Below are 24,114 nucleotides of genomic sequence, written 5' to 3'. Positions count from 1 at the left end.
AGAAATCTTTAAAGAAGGCATATGGACAATATGAAACCGTAAGAAACAATGCTGTTGCTGCTGAAAACCGTAAGAGAAAATTGTTGAAAAAGTCAATGCATGCGTGATATGAAAGTTATGTGATGAGAATTAAAGCTGTTTTCTCACACTTCACTGATCAACACAAAAGGGGAAGTATGTGTGTGTGTGTGTGTGTGTGTGTGTGTGTGTGGGGGTGCATTGAAAGGACATGGCAGCAAAAAATTTGTAAAATAATAAATAAAAAAGCCAGTCCACAAGCATCCTCATTCACAACATGTTTACTTAGAGATTATTACGTTATGATACGGGTTCACATTATTTATTAACTGTATCTAAAAAAAATCAAATATATTTTAAATTCAAATGGAAATATAAAATGATACAATGCAACATACAATGACTTAAATTGTAAATATTGTGTATACTTGGTCATCAAATCAGTGTCAGTTAACTCTGTCAAACTTTTTAAATGAACTTAATGACCTATCTGTGAATGTGTTGATTAGGACTGTTTCATTATTGTGGGAGACTTCAACTTTCACGTTAACAATCTTGAAGACAGAGGTGCAAAAGAACCATGTGACACACTTAGAAACTTTGGTTTAACCCATCACACAAGCGGGGACATATTTTAGACCTGATCATTACTAAGGGTCTAAACATTTCTAAGGTCAAAGTAACTGATGTTGCTCTAATTGATTACTTTTCTGTTACTACTGAAAGGTTAATTTCCAGTGACTCAGTCAGCCAAAGGGACATCATAAAAAAAATCTTTAAGGACAATGCCACAGAAACTTTTAACCAAGTTTACTCTTCTACTTCGACTTGTAACTCAGTAGATTAATTCGTAGATAACTTTCAGTCTCTAAAGTTTCCGACATCATTGACTGCATTGCTCCAATAAAAGTGAAGGTTGTTTCTGGAAAGAATAAAATCTCCTTGGAGACGTGCTCCAACAGTTAGAAGTGGAAGAAGGAAATGTCGAAAAGCTGAACACAGGTGGAGAAAGACGAGACACCAGGTTCACCATGACATGTAAAGAGAGAATTTATAGCTAAAACTGAAAAAATGCAAGGGAATATTTCTTCTCTGAGATCATCAGCCAAAAACATTAATAATGCCTGTGTCTTATTTGCCACGGTCGACGGGTTAACAAATCCCCCTGTGACTTGGGGTTCTGAACTCCACTCCACCAGGCCCAGCAACAAATTTGCTAACTTCTTAACTTAGAAAATCCGAAAGATTAGAGGGGCAATGTATACATCCATGTCAAGTTAAGAACCAAAGCTTTCTCCAAATAGAACTGATCTTGACAAAATGTCACAATTCAGCCAAATAAACCACAACAGCTTAGAAGAAATTGTATACCAGCTAAGTTCACTCAGCTATATTTATCCATAAATCTCGACAAATCTAATCAATTACTTTTACTACAGGCATGTCTGGATGACATCCAAACCTGGATGACTTTAAATTTTCTGCTTTTAAAATCTGACAAGACAGAAGTTGTCATCCTTGGACCAGAGTCCTTAAAAATAAACTTCTTTATCAATCAGTCAATTTGATTGGCATTAACTTGGCCTCTGGTAATAAAGTAAAAAAAAAAAAACCTTGGTGTTAATTGTGACCAGGATGTGTCATTTAAATCAATTTAAAAAAAGGGTTTCGAGGTTTTCCTTATTTCACCTCCGGATATCGCCAAAATTAGAAATATTCTGTCCAGGAATGACACTTAAAAACTAGCCCATGCATTTGACTATTGTAATTCTTTGCTATCAAGAAGTCCAGAAAATGCAGTTCAAAGCCTTCATCTGATCCAAAATGCTGCGACAAGAGTTTTTATGAAAATTAAAAAGAGGGATTATAATTCTCCTATTTTAGCTTCCCTTCAAAGGCTTCATGTTAAATCAAAAATAAAATTCTCCATCTCACATGTCAAGCCCTTAATAATCAAGCTCCATACCTCAGAGATCTGATTACCCCAAATGTTTGTAACCTTTATTTATCCAGGTAGATCTAATTGAGATTAAAAATCTCTTTTTCAAGAGAGACATGGCCAACAATGGCAGCAGCACACGATTGCAATCAGAAACTACAGACATGTACAGTATATATCCAAACAGAGCACTTCACTCTCAGGCTGCAGGTCTGCTGATGGTTCCACAAGTATCTAAAAGTATAATTGGAGGCAGATCTTTTAGTTATTAGGCTCCTGTCCTGTGAAACCAACTTCCAGTTTTGGTCTGTGAGGAAGACACTCTGTCTACTTTTAAGAGTAGGCTTAAAAATGTCCTTTTTAACAAAGCTTATAGTTGGAGTGGCTTAGGTTACCCTGAGCTACCTCTGTAGTTATGCTGTTATAGGCTTAGGCTGTCAGAGGACATCAATATCTATTTTGTTCACTCTGCTCAGTTTTCCTACTGTTCTCCAATTTAGCATTATTTGTTATTTCAACTTTTAAGTTAATGTTCTGTCTTTTTTCTGTTCATAGTGGTTCTGCTAGCTGTGAAACCATCCAAGGGGGCAGATCATCTGCCATTACCCTTTCTAACATAGAAAATATTCTGGATCAATGTGTGCTTCTTTGTGTCTCTGCTCTGTGTTCTCAAACCCCCAGTTGGTCATGGCAGATGGCTGTTCGCACTGAGCCTGGTTATGCTGCATACTTAAAAATATCTAATATACTGTTAAAGGTCAGTTTTCCTCTCGGTTCAACCAAGCTCAGTATGAGGGATTGCTGCAAAGCCAACGATGATGCAGACGACTGTCCACTAGGGCTCCATGCTTTTTCAGGCGTGAACACTGCTTGTCAAGACTCGATGCAATCTGTCAGGTTTCCTTAAATAGGAAACTTTCTGACCAATCAGGCTTTATGATTTGATTGAATTTGACTTTGGAAAGTGCCTTGTATATGTCATGATTGGGGAGGCGGGGACCTAGGCGGCAACAAGGCAGGGACAGGTGCATGGGGGTTAAACAAAGTAAATTTAATGAAAACAGGAGACTTACAAGTTTCTCAGGAGCACATGAGACCGAAGCACACAGGGAAGCAGAAGGCAGAACACAGAATGACCCGACAACGGGGAAACAAACAGAGGAACTTAAATACAGGTGCTAATCAGGGGAACACAGGTTAGACCAATAAACAGAAACGAGTCCCCAGCTCAGAGGGTCCTGAAATTACCCCCCCCCCCCCCCCCCCCCCCTTAAGGGCGGATTCCAGCCGCCAACTCCAGTCCATGAAAAGAAAGCAACCTGGCCAGGGCGGGCGGTGGGAAAAAAAGCGGTGGGCATCAGGGAAGAACGACCCCAGCGGCGAAACAGCAGAGTCAGCGGTGGGCGTTGGGGTGGGTAACCCCTGTGACAAAGCTGCAGCTCAGCCGGCCAGTGAAACCCTAGAGACCGGCGGCAGGACCTGTGAGCACTGGAAAGCCCACAAGGCCCAAGGCCCGTCAACTTGTGACTCTGAGGGAACCTGACCCAGTGTCAATATATGACAAGTAGGGAGTGAGAATGTGTTGAAGTATTACAGCCATTGATATTAATAGGACAATACCTATCACACCATGGATAATTTGATTAAATATTAAATAACTTAAACATATTTAACTGCACAAGATATACTCAGCAAATGAAGTTGTGTATTTTTTCGTGTGCTGGATATACATTCTTACAGTTGCATTGAATGAGTAATATGTCTGTATGCGTTCATTTTGATATTTTGATCATTTTGGTGGAATGTCTGAAATAAAATTATTCATTCAAACCAGCGGGTCAGTCAAAGTCTAAGTTCATATCTCAAACACATAGGAGTCCTCCTCTATCTATCTCAAATGACAGTGCTTCAGCAATCCAACATCATCACGCTGTGAAAATGGGGTTTGTGGAGTCAAAGAAAGAGCTTGGACACATGCACAACACAGTAACAACAAGGTATCACTGACAAAAATCCTGATTTTTTTGGATTTGTTTAAGATCATTATCTGCACCTGTTTATTCGTACTGGGTCAGGCAAGGGCAATTTTAGACATGGTCCAACAGGGGCCGATACCCTTGCAGAACTGTACTGAAGGCATAATACTTTAGGATCAGTCACATTGAGATATGATCACAGCTTTCACATGCTAGGTCAGGGTTCTGCAACTTAAATGGCTCTTTGGCTCTGTGGCTCACTTAACATATTAAATGATGAAATATTGCCCTGACATTTTGGTTTCATTGTTTTGTTTCGTGCCCCTGTGAAAAAAATACTGGCCTCACGCTGCCCCCCTGAGTGGTGGAGTACACCCTGGACATGGTGCTAGTCTATCACAGGGCAACATAGAGACAAACAACGATGCACAAACACACACACACCTAAGGACAATTTGGTGAGACCAAACTACCTCTATCTTTTTTTTTTCTTTGGACTGTGAGAGGCTGCTGAACTAACTGAAGATAACCCAGACATGTGCAAGAAAGACATGAAAACTCTACTGAGAAAGACCCCAGGTCAGGAATCTAACCAGGACCGCCTTGCTGTAATACAAAAGAGCTACTAAACAACGCCACGGTACCGCTCAGAGAATTTTTACTGTCCAAAGAGCCATTTTTTCCTCACTCTCTTAAATCATTTTTGCCCAGAGCTGTAAAATCTACATAAACTTTCAGAAAATAAAAATTGCACATGAAGTTTCAAAAGTACTTCCTAATTAGGGCTACTGATATTTTGAAAACTTTCCACTGGGTAAATTATATATATTTTTTAAAGTACTTTAGTTTCGGGCTAATGACACAAAATCTGAACCAAAATAATACTCCTTATGACATTTTTCCTAATTTTCCTGTTAAAAACCTTTGCACATTTTTAAACCCTTTAAATATCAAAACACTGCTCAATTTGAGCATTGTGGAGGGTCTTTGCAGGGAACACCCATCACTTCCCTTCCCTGCCATGGCAGTTCATCATCACTACACTGCAGATCTCTCACCTGAAGTTTTGCATATTATTATGGTCCTACCTATACAAGAAAACAACGTTCTAATTAAACAATCTCTATTTTCCTGTTGCTTCCTGAGTTGATTTTTGAACGATGATACAATTGCATTGTCGATTAACTTGTGTTCATACAACATAAAACCCAACACATATTCAGATGGACAGACCAGCATCTTACATACGTCATCAAACACCCTCTTGCTGAGACTTGGAAACCAGTTCTGTTTGATCAGAAATTTTTGTCTGTTAACGTTAGTCCAGATTTTCTCAACAACTCTTTCTTTTGTGGCTTTAAGGGCATGAAAACAGCAAGACATCTTTGACTTTGTAATGCTTCTACCGATCAACCACGCCACGAACAGCCTTATAGCCTCTTTCTTCTCTTCATATTCAAAATATTCCTGAGGCGTAAACTCAAATATCCCATCCTTAGGAATGTTTGTTAACTTTTCTGAGTGCCACACCTGGGTGTCTTTTGTACCTGAGAAATCTGCTGGTGACACCCGAGTTTGTTTCCAGCGTACCTTCTTGATCTTATTATTTTGGAGACTTCTTGGTGACTTCTTTGGAGATCCTTCGGCTGCACGGACAGGTTTTGTTGTTTTCTCCATGTCAATTGCATGCCTCCTTGCTATCAGTTCTTGGAGCATGATGACAACATTTCCAATCAAAGAATTGAATCGGAAACTTATCTTGAGAAATTCTACTGGGTCTTCCTCTCTGAAGCGACATGTGACCCCTGTGATCACATGTTTTATGAAAAACACATTAAAAATCTCTGTAGTCTCAGATTGAAAGTTTTCTTCAATGCCCATGACTTGAGCAAAGGCTTCAGGAACTCTGTTTCCAATTATGTCTTTTATGTTCCCATAATTGTATTTTAAGTTCTTGATTCGGTCCACAACCAGACCTGAAACGGCATTAAGTATGTGTCGTAACAGATGGGCTATCATGTACTTGGTGTCTTCATCTGAATGTCCTGACTCCAAACTTTCCCACTGGTCTTTTGGGATATTGCTGACAAATTTGTTGGCAGCAGGTATCACATAGCTTTCAAATAAAGCCTCAACGTTGCCTCTCCTTGAAAGTGGTTCACTAAAACGACCCATTTTGTTGGTTTGAACTAAGATCTGTTGAGGAGTGCTTGCTACTGGAACTAACTTGGAATAGGACTGTTCTGTCCTGTGATGCAAAGAATTTATGTCACAGTCAATTACATCACAGAGTTACATAAGCCCCGCCCACTTACTGGCGACTAAGAACACAAGAATTTCTCTATCTTGCACACACACACACACACACATATACATACATACATACATACATACATACATACATACATATATATATATATATATATATATATATATATATATATATATATATATATATATATATATATATATATATATATATATATATATATATATATATATTACTTTAGCAGAAAAAGTAATACAATGAATAAAACAAGTTAATCACTGGGGACAAAACTGACCGAATACAATTTTTCATGTTAGTAGTGTTACAAGCAACAGCATTGTAAAGGAAATGTTACTCAAAGGGAAAAGTGTGCATATAAACATACCCAGAACAACAGTATTTGAGATGCTGCATGTAGAAAAATTGTTGTTTCAACACAAAGCTTACATGTTTCTCTAGAAATTAAAAAAATCTAGATGATATTCCAGACACCACAGACAGGATGTAAAAAAAAAAAAAGGATTTCAAATATCAGACTTACTTTTTATTGTTTTACGTTTAAGTTATTCCACATCCAAAGTGTAAACACTAAAACTAAATTGAATTAAAACTGATAAAAGTCAAAGAGCATATTAAACAATACGAATGATTGTAAAGCACATTTGACATATATCAAGCAGTAATTTAGAATTACTGTTTAAAATAGTGATTTAAAATAGCTCAACCCAACCAAAGGCCCTGTTTGCACATATAAAAAAGGGCGCTTATAAATACATTCATACTGTACCACCGGTGAAGATTGGACTCATTCTGCAGTTCTTTATTTTGATCACTTCATGGCACTCTTGTACTTTTTTACTGTAAACCTGGAGCCTGTTTCACAAAACCAAGATACAACATTGATCTGGGATTTTCCAGATATTTCTAGCTGAACTAAGACTCGACATTGTTTCTCAAAAGCAGTAGCACTTCAGTTACCATGGTGATTTATTCTGCTCCAGAGTAAAGAATTCACATTTTTCATTAGTTACAGCATCAAACACAATATAATACCCTTTATGAGTTACAGCAAGGTTATACTTGAGGTTGAACTCATAACTTAGTGTTCCTAATGTGTTCCTAACTTCCTAATGTTTAAGGAAGAAACATTAAGAATTGATGGATGCTGGAGATGTGCATTAGCTCTGTTAAAAGTATTATCAACATTTAATCTATCGGCTATTGTTAAAGAACCACTTGTTTCTCCCTGTAAAGACCCAGTTCTGGACCCAGAGAGCCTGCTGTGGTCTGGTCTGCCTGCATGGTTACCTAATGCTGCTTAACTTTTATCTGCATTGTTATAGTTCTCGGACCCCGAAGTATCTGCTCTCTTCGGGGTCCCCCAGCTGAAATGGGGGCTTGAGGGATGGATTTCCATCGGGTCCGGGAAGATGGATGAGAAGTCCAGCAACGGCCACCAGTGGCTCCTAGTCTTGCTGCTCATGATGTTGAGTTTTGGCATTTTTATGGTCCAGTATTCCTGTCCCAGCATCTCTGAGTGCCACGTGCTCCACCAGCCAACCTTGGGGGTAAGCCCGGGACCCAAATTGGCAATGGTGAATAGCAGGAGGAGCACCAGAAGGATCCCTACATTGTGGAAAACAGCACTACATCCACGACTCAATTTGGCCCAATTTGCTCCTTGCTTCAACTTCACCGCAGCTGATCTTAATCACGGCATGGACTTCAACATCAAAGGGGATGATGCCAGCATTTTTGCATTGCTAGAATGCGTTGAAATCAAATTAGGTATTTAGTTTTGCCTGGTGCATGTTTAAACGTAGGAGAGCCATGAGTGAAGCTTTGATTACAGGTGCACCCATGAACAGTGCAACAAGAAATCATGTTCAGACTATTCACTTCACAGCTCGAAAATGCCTGTGATTATTTCATGATTATCACAACAGGCAAGTATAAGCATGTTTTATGTCGAAGCCTGCTACAGCATGTTCATGACAATGTTACATGACTTTAAAGAAGAATTTAGGAAAGCCTGAAATTTTTTCAATAATGTTTTTGATTATCCTTTAATATTAATGAAACTTGATCTGTTGGATTAAAGCAAAACAAAGATATTTTACTGAAGAAAAGCAAATTCTGAGTTACCATACTACTGCAATGGTTGAAAAATAATCAGTAAAAAAAAAAAAAAAAAAGAAAATCAGTAAGAAACCTGTTTCAGGCTTCAAGTCAACATCTGTTAACCCCTTAGTTACTGCTGTATCCATTAACAATTGTTTAGCTTCCCAGTCAGTCGTGCTATTCAGAATACTTGGTAAAATACAGGCACCATCAGGAATAAGTAAAACAACTGGTCTGACAGGTTAATATTTCACAAAAATGAGGACCAGAACAACAACAAGACACAGATACACTTTGAAAGCGAATTTTATTAGGAAACACCCTTTTCTCCAAATAGGCTTTTGGCTTTTATTGTATGTCAAATAAAAACTACAAAGGGAAATCTCCTGATACCTTATCGTGGTCTTAGATTTGGATCAGAAAACAGGTAAATGAGGGGAGTTTGATTTGGTCAGTTTTATCTAAGAGCACATCCAAACATAATAATTTGGGCAACCGTATCTTCCAGGTCAGAACAGGCAGGTTGGTGTGTCTGGCACTCCGTGTCTAAGGGCCAGTACTCGATCCAGGTGTCACTCCGAAACACATACCAGTAGCTGAGTGAAGCAAATGGAGAAACAATGCACATTAGATCCTCGTACAGTGCAGAAGTCAACATGTTATAAACATATATATACTGCCAAACAAAGCCTTGGCTATAAGACTGAAGAGATACACAAAGGTGATAGAAGCCAGAAGAATAAACAGGCTATTCTCCCCTGAACGAGCTAAAATGTACTCCCAGTGGGAGGTTAATACCACATGAACCAACCCACCAAGGCAAGAGATTGAGCAATACTGGAAAGGAATATGGGAGAAAGAAGCTTCAATCACTCAATAATCAATCAATAAAATTTTATTTCTAAAGTGCTTTACAACAACTACAGAATGATGAAAGTGCTGTACAGGTTTAAAAACAAATATAAATAGTAAAAAAATAAATAAATCAGCCGTACGTATAAATGTAATTCCATTAAAATTTGAAAAGCATTGAAATGTTTCAAATATCTGATTCTCATCTAGAAATAACTGCAGCAGTGTGAGAACCACCTTTTCCAGAACTTTAGAAAAAAAAGGCAAATGAGGCAAACGGTTTGTAATTTGGGGCTGCACAGTGGACCCTGTGCATGCATGTGTTCTCTCTGGGTACACCGGCTTCCTCCCACAGTCCAAACACATGTTAGGTTAATTGGCCTCTCTAAATTCTCATTAGGTGTGAGTATGTGTGTGAATGGTTGTTTGTCCTGTTTTTCTCTGTGTCGCCCTGCGATGGACTGGCAACCTGTCCAGGGTGTACCACCGCCTCTTGCCCATTGACAGTTGGAGATAGGCACCAGCACCCCTCTCGACCCCAATAGGGATAAGCGTGTTGGAAAATGGATGGATGGTCTGTAATTTGAGAGAACTACTGGATCAAGATTAGGTTTTTAGATTAGCGGTCTGACCACAGTGTCACACAACAACATGTTATCACACAACAATAATGCACAGGTGCTAATAGATCTAAGAGCAGACCCCAATAATCTCCCTGAACAAAGTCCAGTGAACATCACAATGGCAGACATCAAACAAAGACTCTCAGGTATGAAAAACTGGACAGCACCAGGCCCAGATATGATCCATACCTCCTGGCTGAAGAAGCTGACCTCTCTCAATGAACGCTTAGCAGCAAAAATTAACCAACTGTTGACAAATGGGACCCACCCTGAATGGCTGACAGAGGGCAAAAAAGTCCTGATAATGACAGACCCCCTGAAGGGGACGCCCCATACCAACTAGAAGCCAACAACCTGTCTCTCCATGACATGGAAGCTCCTGTCAGGCATCATAGTGGCTAAGATAAGTGGGCACATGGATCAACACATGACAGAGGCCCAGAAAGGCATAGGTAAAAACACCAGAGGAGCCAAACACCATCCGCTGGTTGACAGAACAGTCTCCCTATATTGCAAAAGCAGACAAACAAACCTGTGCACTACATGGATTGATTGCAAGAAAGCCTATCATTCAATGCCACACACATGGATCCTTGAATATGTGAAGCTGTACAAGGTCAACAACACTCTGAGAGCCTTCATTGCAAACTCCAAGAGGCTGTGGAAAACCACCCTTGAGGCCAACTTTAAGCCAGCTGCACAAATCCCCATCAAATGTGGAATATACCAAGGAGATGCTCTTTCCCTTCTGCTGTTCTGCATAGGCCTGAATCCCCTCATCCAAAAAAAAATCAACCAGTCTGGCTATGGATACCAACTTAGAAATGGGGCCACCATCAGCCACCTCCTGTTCATGGATGACATCAAGTTGTATTCCATAACTATTATTTATAGTTATGTAAGTTAATCTAGAAGAGTCCTTTTAAAGAAGAGTTTCTGTTAATATGGACTTTGCTATATTAATCCAGTGATACTAAGCAGCAATTACCTTAAATTCTGTTCATCTTTGTTTATATCCCTCGATGAGCCCATGATCAGGTAGGTTTTTCCCGTTTGCAGATCTAAAGCATCTTTGCAGGTTTTTTTGCCAAGAAACTTGCGCTGTTTACCTTGTGCTCCTAAATCAATGTTTCCTATAACAAAAATATTTGGTCAAAAATCTCTCTCTCTCTCTCTTTCTCTCTCTCTCTCTCTCTCTCTCTCTCTCTCTCTCTCTCTCAAACAAAGGAGAATTATAAGTGAATAACTGCTGCAGAGAACTGCAACACTTGCTAGTAAACAAATAATGTTGATGATGTCTATGTTTAGTCAGCAGATACAAACATATGACATACAAAAAAAGTCGCCACCTGGATTTAATTGAGCAAATACGTGCAAGCCTCCTATTAGATAATAATTGCATGGGCGATTATATTTCAGCTGGCAGAAAGTTATTTAACCCCAACTGGTGCAATGACTCGCTTTTCATTTCTTAAACAACTATGTTGATCAACATATCCCATGGTTGTGGAAAAGCTGTCAGTCTGTTTCAGAAGAGTCAAATCATTGGCATGCATCAAGCAGAGCAAACATCCAAGGAGATTGCAGACAATACCAAAACAATGTCACAGTGAATGCGTGCCATAATCAAAGCTAAAGGCAGTCCAACAAAATATTAGTGTGTGACCATTTTTTTTTTTTTTTTTTTTTTGGTGGCGACTTTTTTTTGGCCAGGCAGTGTATGTAAGATTAAAACATGGAGTGAATGAACAAGAAACATTTATTACCAACCTTCTTTGATCACTTCCAAAATTTGTAGTGTGTAAACATCAGCTGACGTGCTGTCCATTAAATTATCCACTCTTACCTTATAGACTGAGGAGACACAAAAATTGTTGGCCTGTTTGCAAGATTGTTTTGGCATCCTTTAACATTTGATCATGAAAAAAAAACCTGTGCTGCCCTAGCACTAAAAGGCTATATATGAGGTCAGTTTAATCAGGCCCTTAAATTATTCAAACAGCAGAAAATCACAGGCCCCAACTACTCTTGATGGATTATCCTTACTTGTTTTACAGAAACACAAAATTAACAGGTCTTTAAAACACTAAAGTACATCTCAAATGTCATAGATATGGACAAAAAGTTTAAGGAGGTGTACTTTTTAGATTTAAAAATATATTCACACAGAATCTCTTACCGAAACCTACAGTGGAATCACAAATCTTCGAAACACGCTCATCGTTATTTACTTTTCCTTTTTTCTGATTACTGCACTCCCCTGGAATCACAAATATAAATGCATAGTTCATGAATTCAATAAAAAAATTATCTGTATGTGGCTTCCTAAATATTGCTTTTTCAATTTTAAAAGTAGCTTTATTCGTATTTCTACATAATACAAATAATAGTCCCAAATGAAATAGAAATTTTCAAATTACTAGCAAAGAGTAAACAGTAGCTATGTTTACATGGACAAACGTAATCAGAATAAAGGGTTGATTGAAATAAAAACGCGTAACGTAAACAAACCAATCAGAATATTGTGATTGCTCTATCAGAATTAAATTACATTACAAATGAGTAGGGTGGTTTATGCTGATTGAAAATTGGGTCGACATGCATGTAAACGCTTGTCAGGATCAAGTTATTCCAAATGTTGCAAACTGACCCGAGTGAGCATGTGCGGCTGACGTAAACGTGACATAATTCCATGTTGTTGAGTGCCAGAAATATGTCGGGAAGCAAAACTGATGGGGCTCCCAATACAACCTTTCTATTCAAAACATTAAAAGGGCTCAAAATGATTTATTCAGTAATGTTTCAACTGTAATTAGAAGCTAGTACAAGTTTAGCCTGGGCGCTTGGGAGACATACAAACTCGTACACTGCTGCTTTGTTTGCTATTTTTTTGTTGTTCAGCAATAACGGAAGGTCTTCTTCTTCTGTATTTTTTAGAGATATTTGATAACTGCGCATGTCAGAGTGGTTCTATTCTGAATAGAGCCTGGTGCATAAACACACATTACGATGTGATTTATTGATCATGTGTCTACATAAGTGGTACAATCCAAATGCATTTCAATCTGATGATGAATTTTGTTGCATGTAAACAGAGCTATTGATGCAATTGGCACAATATTGTTACATTACAGTGAAAACTCTGAATATAAAATTAACTTTTCATAGTTTGTGTGTGAAAAACATATTTTGAAGCACCTTTCCTCTTTACTATTCAACAGGATTATGTTGGGAATTAAAATAATTGAGCCTAAACCCAAAATCCAACACAAAAACAAATGTAGGTACCACTGGCATCCCATACAAAAGATTTAGTATTTCCTTGTTTGTGAAACGAATACCAAAGTATAACTTTTGAAGATGCTCAACATTCTTCAGTTTAACAAAGTGGGAAGGTTGTGATTAAAATAAAAATACTACTTTATTCTTGTAATTTCACAACTTTATTCTCATTCTCACTTTATAACTCATGATCCCGCCTGCTAAAAGGGGGTCACCAGTCTCTAGCACTGTTATATTGTGGGTCCTAGGCTGAAAAGTTTGGGAAACCCTCCCATACATAACTGCCTAGATGTGAAGCAGAAATTGCATCTCTGTGCTTACAATTTAAAATAAAATAAGTTCACTGACAATTGTTTTTCTGTTTGCTTCAAAATATTCAGAAAAGGCCCCACAACACTGTTCAGCTTTGTTGGGGAGAGGCTCGGCACAGAGTAATTGCACTTATTCAAACAAAGCGCACACCTTTAATGGTTCTGGAGTCAAGTACCTCTATTGTTGGCTGTGGGCTGTGCCGGGCACATTAAGAGTATGGAATACAACAGGAGCACTCAGTGGAAAGTTTTTTGGTTTGTTTCTTTACCTTCAGCACATGCACAATGATCGTTGATACACAGTTTAGACACAGATGCGACTGTCTCAGGGCTGTAAAATTTCACACAAGGTTTGTCTGCAACAACAAAATAAATTTGATATATGTTAAACTGTTCAAGAGGATTATGTAAGTAATTCAACCTTAAATATACAATTAAGTCCCTAAAATAAAGGTACACAAAATGGTTATAGTTTTGTGCACCTTATACTACAGTGTAATTTCTGATTTCAGAACTAGAAACTCACAGTTGTAATATTCATAGACCTTCACAGCAGCTGGTTGTAAGATTCCCATTTTCATTTCCTGGTGGATCCTGAAAGAGATCTCCTCTTGCCGTGTGTGAGAAATCTGGCAAAACAAGATCCACAAAATAAAGTTATGTTCTGGTTTGACAATGAGGGAAAAGGGACTTCGAGGTCAGCCCAACCAAATAGATTCACTGAGTCCACCAATTTCTTTTTTCATTACATACATGTTTACAGTATGACTCAATACCTTTCTGTAAAAAGGTGTTTTATTGCATGAAATTTTAAAGATACTCGTCGACCTGGTATTGCATGTATTTTGGGGTAACTACAGGTTACTCCCACATCAGGGGAGGAGGACATCTGTGCTGTCCCCACACCAAGAGACTCTTGTTTTTGACATGGTCCATTAGAAAAATGCGATAAAACTGCTTATGATACAGCAGAAAAATCACTGAAGACCATGTGGATTTTAAAGGCACCAGCATTCTCAGCCTTTCCACCATTTATCTTGTCTGAAAATAGTATAATGCATATTTTGTAAGCAACTGTACATAACTCAGAAAGGGCGAAGAAGCATATATATATATATATATATATATATATATATATATATATATATATATATATATATATATATATATATATATATATAGACCAGAATATTGTCTGTCATGAAGCCAGATGTTGCACAATCTAGAAACAAAAGTCTTACCTTGTCCAGATAAAGGATGAGAGATCCCTTTTCCGACAGAAATGTGGTAGAATTATATTTGGATATGAGGCGGGAACGCCCTGTAGACAACTGTCAATAAACATATTTAAGGTTAAGGGAATCTGAGTAAAATGGGTTTGAACGTTTCTGGTGGTATAAGTCTTTCAGCATCTTCTGTCTTACTGCATCCAGGTCAGGTTTGTTAAAGGTGAAGCCGGCTGGCAAATCAATATCCAAGATTGATAATGATGCATCACGGTCTCTGTGCTTAAACCTGCAGACAAACATTAGCAGTGGATGACAAAGGCCTTTGTTTTTTAAAACAGACAGAAAATGTAACATATGGGAAAAAACAAATGGTAAAAAAGGTCTGGCAAGAGCCGAATATAGAACAGTGAATATAAAATATTGGAAAATAAAAATAGTTTCAGAGGGAAAAGGCTATATATTGATAAGAGTTAACTAGATCTAGTGAGGTGAAATTGACATCTAGAAGCTCCTTAAATACTCACAAGACCTGTATCCTCAACATGTATATTTTTTCACCTTCTGTGAAGAAAAGAACGGTGTTTCTGATCAGAAGTTTCCGTACACCCATTACTGGCATGTATTAAATTCTATTTTTTATTCTTTAGTGATTTATTTGAAAATTATTTTTTTCCAGAATACACATACTATGCCATAAAACTTGAATGAGTTTAAATATATCCATATACTAACATTTGAAATTTTGCAGATTTTCTTGAATAGATACCTACAATAAGGTTTCTTTGGGTTTCTTAGGTTTTTGCCTATTTGTCACAGTTAGATGTTTTAGATTAGACAACTTTTAAAATTAAACATAACCTGAGTCAATATTAAATAGAGTTTTCAGATGATTATTTCATTTATTAAAAGAAAAAGAAAAGAAAAAAAGCTGTCTAAACTATTCTCACCCCATGGAAAATTTATATTTGCCACATTTTTTAAATCATGAAGTAACTGAACTTTTTTTGGTTCAGTTTATTTAGTGACACCTAATCCTGATGACTGTCTGGCACCGAAGAATCAAGAAATAACCCAAAGAGAACTTCTCTAACAACATAAAGTAGGCTAAAACATAGCAAACAGAAACACACTGAGCTCTGATTGAAAGAAATTTAACAGATGATAGAAAGAAATTACCTGGAATAAGTTGTACACTCATGTCAAAAGTTTCACATTGGCTCTCAGGTTCCTTAGGAACAGTGTAATATAGTGACACCATCTTTCATAAAGAAAAAAAAGGATCTTATTGAATATTTCAGCAGCACTGAGAAAAATCTATTTAATGTTAATTTTACTATACAGATTACATACATTTAATCAATTTTGAATCAAACAATAGACCATTGACTTCACTTTTGAAAAATGCTCTTTTTGATTTATTTCACGCTAAATTTAATATATGCTGTGCTTTGTCCCTCTGCAGTGTCAGTATCAGGGTAAGTACATATCTTTGTTTCTGGCATTTAAACTTTGCCCAGTCTCTGTGCACAAAATAATGACTCCTTAATAAGGCAGCAGCTGAAACAATGCACTCAAAAACTCAATGTATGGTGTGATTTAAGTCACGATACTATGTAGTAAATGAAAAATAGACTGTATTAAATTTACATATTTCTGTACTAGAAGCACTGGCCACACTTTAGTTAATATTACTTATGAAAACCAAGTGTTTTGGTTTGAATATAACGAAAAGTCAGCAGGTCACACTGCTAGTGACAAAGTCATAGGTTTGATTAGGTGTACAGATTCATGAAAACTTTAAGTGGAAATTACTCAAACAGTAGCATATTCACCCTTAGGATAGCTTCTCCAGTTCCAGTAGCCATCACTTTGATGTCTTTATTTATTCCTTCAACCTGTTACAATAAAAATATGAAATTGTTAAAAAAATTCTAAATGCTTTTCTAAATTTTACATTCAATGAAAGGTAGTCTACTATTCTCACTGAATCAATGCAGGGTGGAGACAGACAACTATGTATGCACAAATTTACACAACTGAGTAGCTAATTAGCACAATTAACCTATTATTTAAGCTCTGTCATTGGAATATTTTTTTTCTGTCATAAATGTGTTTCTTTTGAAAAAAAAATGAAGAATGCAAATGACCAGTTTCATTACTTTAGTTTGTCTGAATGTAAATAATTTAGTTTTGAGAATAATATTGATCCAGGGAATAAACTTTATAATGAATATAATTCAAATCAATCTCTGAATATTACTCATATAATATGATTTTTAAGAATAAAAGAATATTTGGCAACCTTTAAATATAAATTTCAAGTGATTGCAATAAGTTAAACTTGTATAACAAAACAAAAGAGTGTAGAGTTTGTGTTGGAGGGGTCTAATTCTTTTGTGTGTAAATCATAGGAATAAAACTGGTGGTGGAGTTGCTTTTTGTACAGAAAGATTACCAAATTAAGGTAATTTATATAAAATTGTTGATGGAGTAATGGAAAGTTTGACAATTGACATACAGACTGCTAAAATTAGGATTATTTTCCTGAGTTGTTTATATCAAATGTCAGGTATGTATGGATCAGTTTTTGAAGATTATAGTTGATACGCTTGGAAGATTCTTTGAGATTCTTTGTTTTGTTTGTGGTGACTTTAATATTGGCCGGTTGAAATGGAATAATCACAAATTAAATGATTTTTGTAATACAATGTACAGTGTTGATTTAAGATCTCTCATAAACAAACCGTCTTGAATTACTAAAGAAAGTGCCACACATTGATAATATTTTTACTAATGTGCATGGTCCAGCAATTAGTGGTTTATTTTTAAGGGATACAAGTGATCATCTTCCCATATTTATGATTTTGCATAACTTCCATCCATCCATCCATCCATCCATCCATCCATCCATCCATCCATCCATCCATCCATTTTCCAACACGCTTATCCCTTGCGGGGTCGCGAGGGGTGCTGGTTCCTATCTCCAGCTGTCAATGGGCGAGTGGCTGGGTGCACCCTGTACAGGTCGCCAGTCTATCGCAGGATTTTGCATAATTTAAAGCTAAAACTTTCTGTTGCTGTAAACGAGCCAACTTACACTTTTGTAAGAAAAAGGACCCAGGAAAGTATTGAGGCTTTATAGAAGGACCCAACACATTGCAACTGGAATGAGGTATATGTTAAACATCCTACTGAGGCTTTTGACATATTTGAATCATCTGAATTAAAAGTGTTTTTTGCTGATCTCTCAGCTTTCGCCACCTTTTTCTTAAGAGAACAGCTGCTCTTGTCGAGACATCAGATAGGCGGATCCCCAGACCTCCAGACATGTGGTGCAATTTCAAAAGCAGAACTGTTAATGCTGTGTGAGAATGCTGCAAGGAGATTAAGAAGTGTTTGGACCACATTCGCACAAGAGAGGGATGGGAATAGGGTGAAGATTAGCAAGGCCTATGGTCTGTCTATGCACCTGCAGGAACCAAAGTTTCTTCACTTGGGCACTGTACAGTTGCAGTACACCGTTGCAGTACACTGTACACAATGCCCCATTGGGCACACTGTACAGTGTACTGCAAAAATGGGACATTGATGCTACTGGCATCAACCGCGCAATGAATACCTCAAACAAAAATGTAGGACGTCTTTGGGAATGAGCTGATGGGATTGTGCAAGAAATTAATCCAGAAGTAAATAAAAGGAGGAAAACCAGCATGGCTACAGTCATGAAAGAGGCCTGTGACACTGATGAGTCAAGCGGAGGAGAGGTTCACTAAGAGTGACCATTTGATTTCAGCACAACCCATTGATTGCACACCTAGTTTGTCCAGTTGTTTCCAGAAGCTGAACTTGAATGTGCCATGAAACTATGGGCAATAACAAATAAGGTGAATTAAATATCCTCCCAGCAAAAATTCTTTAAATTATACAAAAGGGATTTGAGACAGGTTGTAAATTTACGAAAAAAACAAGTTAAAAAAGAGATTAAAACGATGTTTATTTATTTTTTCTTAATTTTTTTTGATTATTATTTGTTTATATTTAAGTAATTAAATGTTTTTGTTCTTATGTTTTATGTTCTTTCCTATATTGTAAGAACAATGTTGGGTAGTTTTATTTAATGTGTAGGGAGGTTACAAAGATAAGCATTGTGCTTTACCTTTTCAGTCATTTTCATTTTGATGAGGTTTGTCTTGTACTGCTGACAAATCATTTGATGATTGAAAAAATAAAAATAAAAATGCAGTGGTCTATGCTTTCCACTTTTCTGAGTCTTTTTTGTCAGTTTAGGTGTCAGTGGAAGAAAAGGAGAGCCTATGGCTAAATCTAACATGTGTCTGCTTTACCCAGGTCATTCTGGTTTTGCATTACATTTTAGATTATTGGTCAAACCCCACACTCGTACTTGTATAGTGATAATTTCTGCTGTTTCATAATTTTAGCTTAATCAGATCTATGCTAAAACACATTAATAGAGAGAATTTTACATCAATAAAAATTTGCATTGCAAATGGGAAATTTTGCCTTGAACTTGCAATATTACCTTTGAGGTCCTTGTAATGTGTTGGTTTTCTTTAGTCAAGCGATACCTCTCTGGTCGGGACCTGTCCGGTATCAAGATTTCCACATTCATACCATAATCTATGTCTTGCACACTGATCCAGTACTGAGCTATGGCCTGGTACATGATAATGGTGGCCTGGAGAGGGAGATATGAGCACATTTCAGAAAACCTTTCTTCAGAAAGTGAATTAAAATGGGGAACCCCCCATTTTTTTTTATTGAATTCATTATTCATGTTACCTGTGTTGATCCAAAACCTCCAGTTAAATTTGGCTGTTTGCTGAGCCATCTCACAACAGGATGAGCTTCTTCAATTGCCTTTAACAAAACAATGTAAGAAAAACTGTGTCAAATTTGCTTTAGGTAAAGTAGGAGTCCAAAAATATGCCACCATCTAAGAAAGCTGTAGACTCATTAACCTGGCAGTTTTGGGGCACAGAACATCTGTGTTCATAAACCAACCCAACAGAGAGACCAAATAAAGGTCCATTTGGATATTTGGTAATCTCTGGATCTTGGAATGTGTGTTCTGTGTCTTTAATTATACCAAATTGAATCACAGCTATCTTGTGTGGAAGTAGAAAGTGTCACCTCTGCTTTGACAAGCGCAAGTAGAGCATAGCCTGTAGCCTCCAGCGTGTATAAGCTTCCTTTTGGTACTGGCCAATGAGATCGATCTGTGGAAAAAACAGAATTATGTTGTTGGTTAGGGAATGTGGTTATGATAAGATCAATTCTGCGTCACCTTACACAATCTCATTGTGATTGCATTACAAGCACAAAATTGCATTACAAGCCAGTTCATACAAATAACCATCACAATATGGCAAGATTGTACATTTATACATTTCTATGTATTAAGATATTTTAAATCTGTCTTTAAAATGTTGCTCATCTTATTTTTCAACACCTGGGGCAGCAAACTTGAAAAGGATCTCCTTGTTGAGTTTGTTTTCAGTCGCCAAGGCATAGGAAGTCATTGCAACAGCATAAGGGTTTGTGAGAGTGGACAGACGCTGTTCCAGGTAACCTGCTGCTCGGTCTATACTTTGGGGAATGGACTGGAAGGAAAGAAAGTGGAAGAACAGAAGATTTGAGTGAATATACTTGTATTTACAATGACCAATACTTTTTAAAATCTGTTTATATTGAAGAAAGTAATTCATTTCACATGTAGCCTTTTCTTAGTTTTCAAACAGAAAAAATGCCATACAGCCGTAAAAAAGGAGTGCCACAAGGTGAATGTTGCAAATTTTAGCAAAACGTAAATGGACTTTAAATAAATGAGTAAGAGCTTCCAGAACACACACTGTTTAAATCAGTCTCCTTTTTCTTCATCATACATGGTAACTGATAAATTTGATTCTGTCTTACTGTGTTTTTTTCCCTAAAACTTTCCTAGACAAATGTATTGAAGGAGCTATTGCACTGAGTAAATCTATTGCGTCCTCAGTTTTTATCTTATAGACTAATTGCTCAGAGCTTATATTTTTAGCTGCGGTCTCTCCTAGATGAAATCACTAAAGAAGCTACTAACTCTCCCCTTTTCTTTAATGTTGAAAGTACTGCTGCAACTTCTGTTTTGGATGTTCCTCTGTTTTTTTATATTATGCTTTATATTTGTGTGTCTGTTATGTCTTCACAGTTTTCTTTTTCACTTTTGTCACACACATGTTAAAGATTAAGCGCTTAATGTTAACAACGCAATCTAGTTTTCTGGGTTTTCTTAGTTAGAAACCTTGACTGCATTGCTTTATCACCAAGGTCAGTTTGGGATGTCTTTGAATCAGTGTGTTTGATTGGAAGAATTGACTATATTTTTCTGTATTAAACCAGACCTTCTTGTTTTATGAAATGCCTTGAGAAGTGTTTGTAAATCAGTGCTCTTTGAACAAAGTGAATTGAAAAACTACATTAAAGAGCAGTGTTTAGCATAATCAGTCAACCTTTTCAGTCATTGGTTGTCTTTACAGTTGCCTGAGTTTGTACAGTTTCTCCAAATAATCAGAAAAGTATTCTTTTGCGAATTTAATACACTGTATTGCCAGAAGTATTTGTATGTCAGCCTTCACATACATTTGAACTAGAATGTCATGCCTTTCTTAAAGGCACATAGCCTGGTATATGCAGCGTTGATTGACGTGAGTAAACATCCTTATTAATTCTGTGATAATAGTAATATGTTGGTAAAGATTCTTAGTCATCTAGTTTATGATCAATCCGGACAAGACTCAGCCGTCCACCTGCACCTCAAGGATAAAGGACACTCTTAAGGACCAAAATGTTCAGATTTTGAACAGAGAAGACAGATGGTTTGAGAGAGAGGTGAAGAAAGCCATTTACTACAAATGCGAAAAAACATCTTTAAATAGAGGAGGAGGGCTCAGGTTTCAACTTTCAAAAACTTAAAACACAGCAATAGGGTTGATTCCTGCCAAGTTTCACCACAATTCAACCCCACACATGTGACGACTACAACGATGACCCTAAAAATTCTCCATTGTTGGGGTGACCAGTTCCAGGTGAATTTGCATGTGAATCTAAGCTCCAATGAGGTCCAGCCTCTAGGTCTAAAAAGCTTGAAACTCCAGATACTTTGAACTAAGAAAGCTTCCTGGATGGGAAGCGAAACGTCTTCAGCTTCATAATAGAAGTCCAGTTGTTTTATTTTTTTAACCTTTTTTGGATTGATAATAGTAATAACAATGCTCTTCTTAGCCTCTACAGTCTACAACATTATAAATTGATTTACTGATTGACTGGTTCTCACCTTGATGCTGTGTCCCGGTTTCCGTTTATAAATGGGAATTTTAGTTCTCCTTGATGTTCTGATATAAGGCTCTTAGAGTTGCTGTAGGTAGGTCCATTTAAAGGGACAGTGTGTAACTAATTTGGCTTTTAATTAGCAAAAAATGAAGTATTGCCTTTATAAATACATATTCTGGTCAAGTCTAATAAGATCACATCAAAAATTAAAGCAATCTCTCTAAATACACAGATATCGAAAGGTGCCACGTTGCATCGCTCTTTCTGAAAATGGTCAAACTTGTTAGCCACACGTGTATTTCCCTATCTGTCTTCTATGTGAAGATGTGCAGTTGTGGAGGAGGAGTAGAAAACAAGCAAAGACAACCGTAGATCATTCTGTCTGCCGCTTTCTGTTGAAATGGAGGACCATCCATACTCTTTGCCCAGCGAGAGGGATGAGAAAGTAAACAACAAAAGAAGTAATAACAGGAGGAAATGAGAGTCTATATCAGCCATTACAACAAGGTGGAGTTAATTAATGAGGGAACTGGAATTTAAAATGGATGCAGAGGTAGCAGCTTTCTGCTGGACAGGTAAGTTAATTCAATATGACAGTGAAGTTTATTTTATGTTAGAAACAGGGCAGTGTAGAACAGCATCTAGTTTGTCCTCCTGGCAGAGAGGGCTCATTTGTTCGTCTCTCTCTCCCTTTATAGGGACACATTCAGGCCGGCATTATTTAGTACTAACTTCTTAATCATCATGTGGCTTTCTGAAAGTTCTGTGGTTCTGACGGTAGATGGTGCCACGTCTGTTTATTTCTGCTCATCGTGCTAGTTGCTGGGGTCTTATTTATGCTCAAAAACTATCAAAACATTTATCAGTGGGGACGCTTGGTGTAAATAACCTTATTTTATCATGATCAAACAGTTTTTGGTCTTTTTTTTATAGGAATATAATGTGGCTATGTAGCTTTAACCCACATGGTTTGATACCATATTGACCAACCCCTTGTGGCTTTATCTCTTCCATGAAGGCTGTCTACAAGGTTTAGGAGTGTGTTTATGGGAATGTTAGACAAGTTTTTGAGGTCAGTCACGGATATCGGACAGAGTCCTGCCTCACAGTCTCCACTAATTCAAAAGGTGTGAGGTTGAAGCAAGTCAGGTTCTTTCACATCAAACTCACTAATCCATATATTTATAAACCTTTTTTTGTGCACTGGTGTTCAGTTATGTTGAAATTGAAAAAAATCAGCCCAATTTTTTTTCAGCAAGGTTAGGAGCATAGAAATATGTAAAATATTTTTGCATCCTGAAGCATTAGGAGTTCCTTTTACTGGAACTAAGTGAGCAGACTCACTGTGCTTGGAACCACATCGCAGCAGGTTCTAAAAATATTAACGGTTCCATGTCACCGTTACTAATGGAGAAGCACAAAAAGCAAGTCAACCCATAGCAAACCACTCTGAGGTGGTACTACTGGAAAAAGGAGTAAAATAGGCCAAGCCAAACTCTGCCCTATCGGGGTATGTGTGCTATGTAACAGAGGTCTTGAATTTGCAATGATATTTTTATAACATTATTTTAATTATCCCAATATTTTTGTTATTTTGTGAAATATCTGTTTCCTCATGACCTGTTCGTTTTTTAACCATGAAATTCTCATTTGTTCGGTTATGATTATTCCAAATAAAATGAAGTGCAAGTGATTTCTGCAGGCAACACTGCATTTAAGACAGCCAGTAAGCTATAAAAAACACGAAGAAAACATGGAAATACTTACATGAACAGTATCAGCGCATGTTGCATGCGCCTCCTGTATTGCAATCAGACAAAAGGCTGTTGTAGAAGCATCTGAATCTGTGCCAGCAACATCGCCCTGAAAACCCACATTGGCATAAAATGCAGTTTATTGTTCTTTTGCAAGACCTGCTTTGAACATTATTAAAATCAAATAGTTTACCATCATTTCCACGTGAAACATACGTCCAACTTCTCTGAACATCCCGGAAGATTGCTGGGTTGCAAGAATCAGAAACTTGACGGCATCACAGATATGTTTTTTTTCTGTTGGCACCATGTTGCTTATCATGGTGAAGACCTTGACAACATAAGCAGTCAGCCTTGTAGAGGAAACATGCATATATATTTATAGTTGAACCAGATATTATAAACCCCTGTTTA

General features: G+C 37.3%; 1 protein-coding gene across 3 annotated transcripts in view; it reads right to left on the bottom strand.

The window, feature by feature from the left end:
- Window positions 1-8,611: 8,611 nt before the first annotated feature.
- LOC105929252 (complement C3) overlaps window positions 8,612-24,114 on the bottom strand; it is a 45,027-nt gene continuing 29,524 nt past the window's right edge. For all 3 annotated transcript variants that reach the window (XM_036137290.1, XM_012866947.3, XM_036137291.1), the window contains 17 exons: window positions 23,894-24,053; window positions 23,714-23,809; window positions 20,091-20,241; window positions 19,772-19,857; window positions 19,421-19,498; window positions 19,161-19,316; window positions 16,453-16,515; window positions 15,797-15,878; window positions 15,145-15,181; window positions 14,816-14,906; window positions 14,633-14,722; window positions 13,918-14,020; window positions 13,661-13,747; window positions 11,978-12,058; window positions 11,569-11,652; window positions 10,787-10,931; window positions 8,612-8,919 (listed from right to left, as the gene is read on the bottom strand). In XM_036137290.1, coding sequence (XP_035993183.1) covers window positions 8,781-8,919; window positions 10,787-10,931; window positions 11,569-11,652; window positions 11,978-12,058; window positions 13,661-13,747; window positions 13,918-14,020; window positions 14,633-14,722; window positions 14,816-14,906; window positions 15,145-15,181; window positions 15,797-15,878; window positions 16,453-16,515; window positions 19,161-19,316; window positions 19,421-19,498; window positions 19,772-19,857; window positions 20,091-20,241; window positions 23,714-23,809; window positions 23,894-24,053 — 1,729 coding nt within the window. In that variant the 3' untranslated portion in view covers window positions 8,612-8,780. The remainder of the gene's footprint in view (window positions 8,920-10,786; window positions 10,932-11,568; window positions 11,653-11,977; window positions 12,059-13,660; window positions 13,748-13,917; window positions 14,021-14,632; window positions 14,723-14,815; window positions 14,907-15,144; window positions 15,182-15,796; window positions 15,879-16,452; window positions 16,516-19,160; window positions 19,317-19,420; window positions 19,499-19,771; window positions 19,858-20,090; window positions 20,242-23,713; window positions 23,810-23,893; window positions 24,054-24,114) is intronic.

The sequence above is a fragment of the Fundulus heteroclitus genome, chromosome 5, assembly GCF_011125445.2.
Source record: "Fundulus heteroclitus isolate FHET01 chromosome 5, MU-UCD_Fhet_4.1, whole genome shotgun sequence".
Taxonomy (NCBI): domain Eukaryota; kingdom Metazoa; phylum Chordata; class Actinopteri; order Cyprinodontiformes; family Fundulidae; genus Fundulus; species Fundulus heteroclitus.
This window is presented reverse-complemented; position numbering and strand designations above follow the sequence as displayed.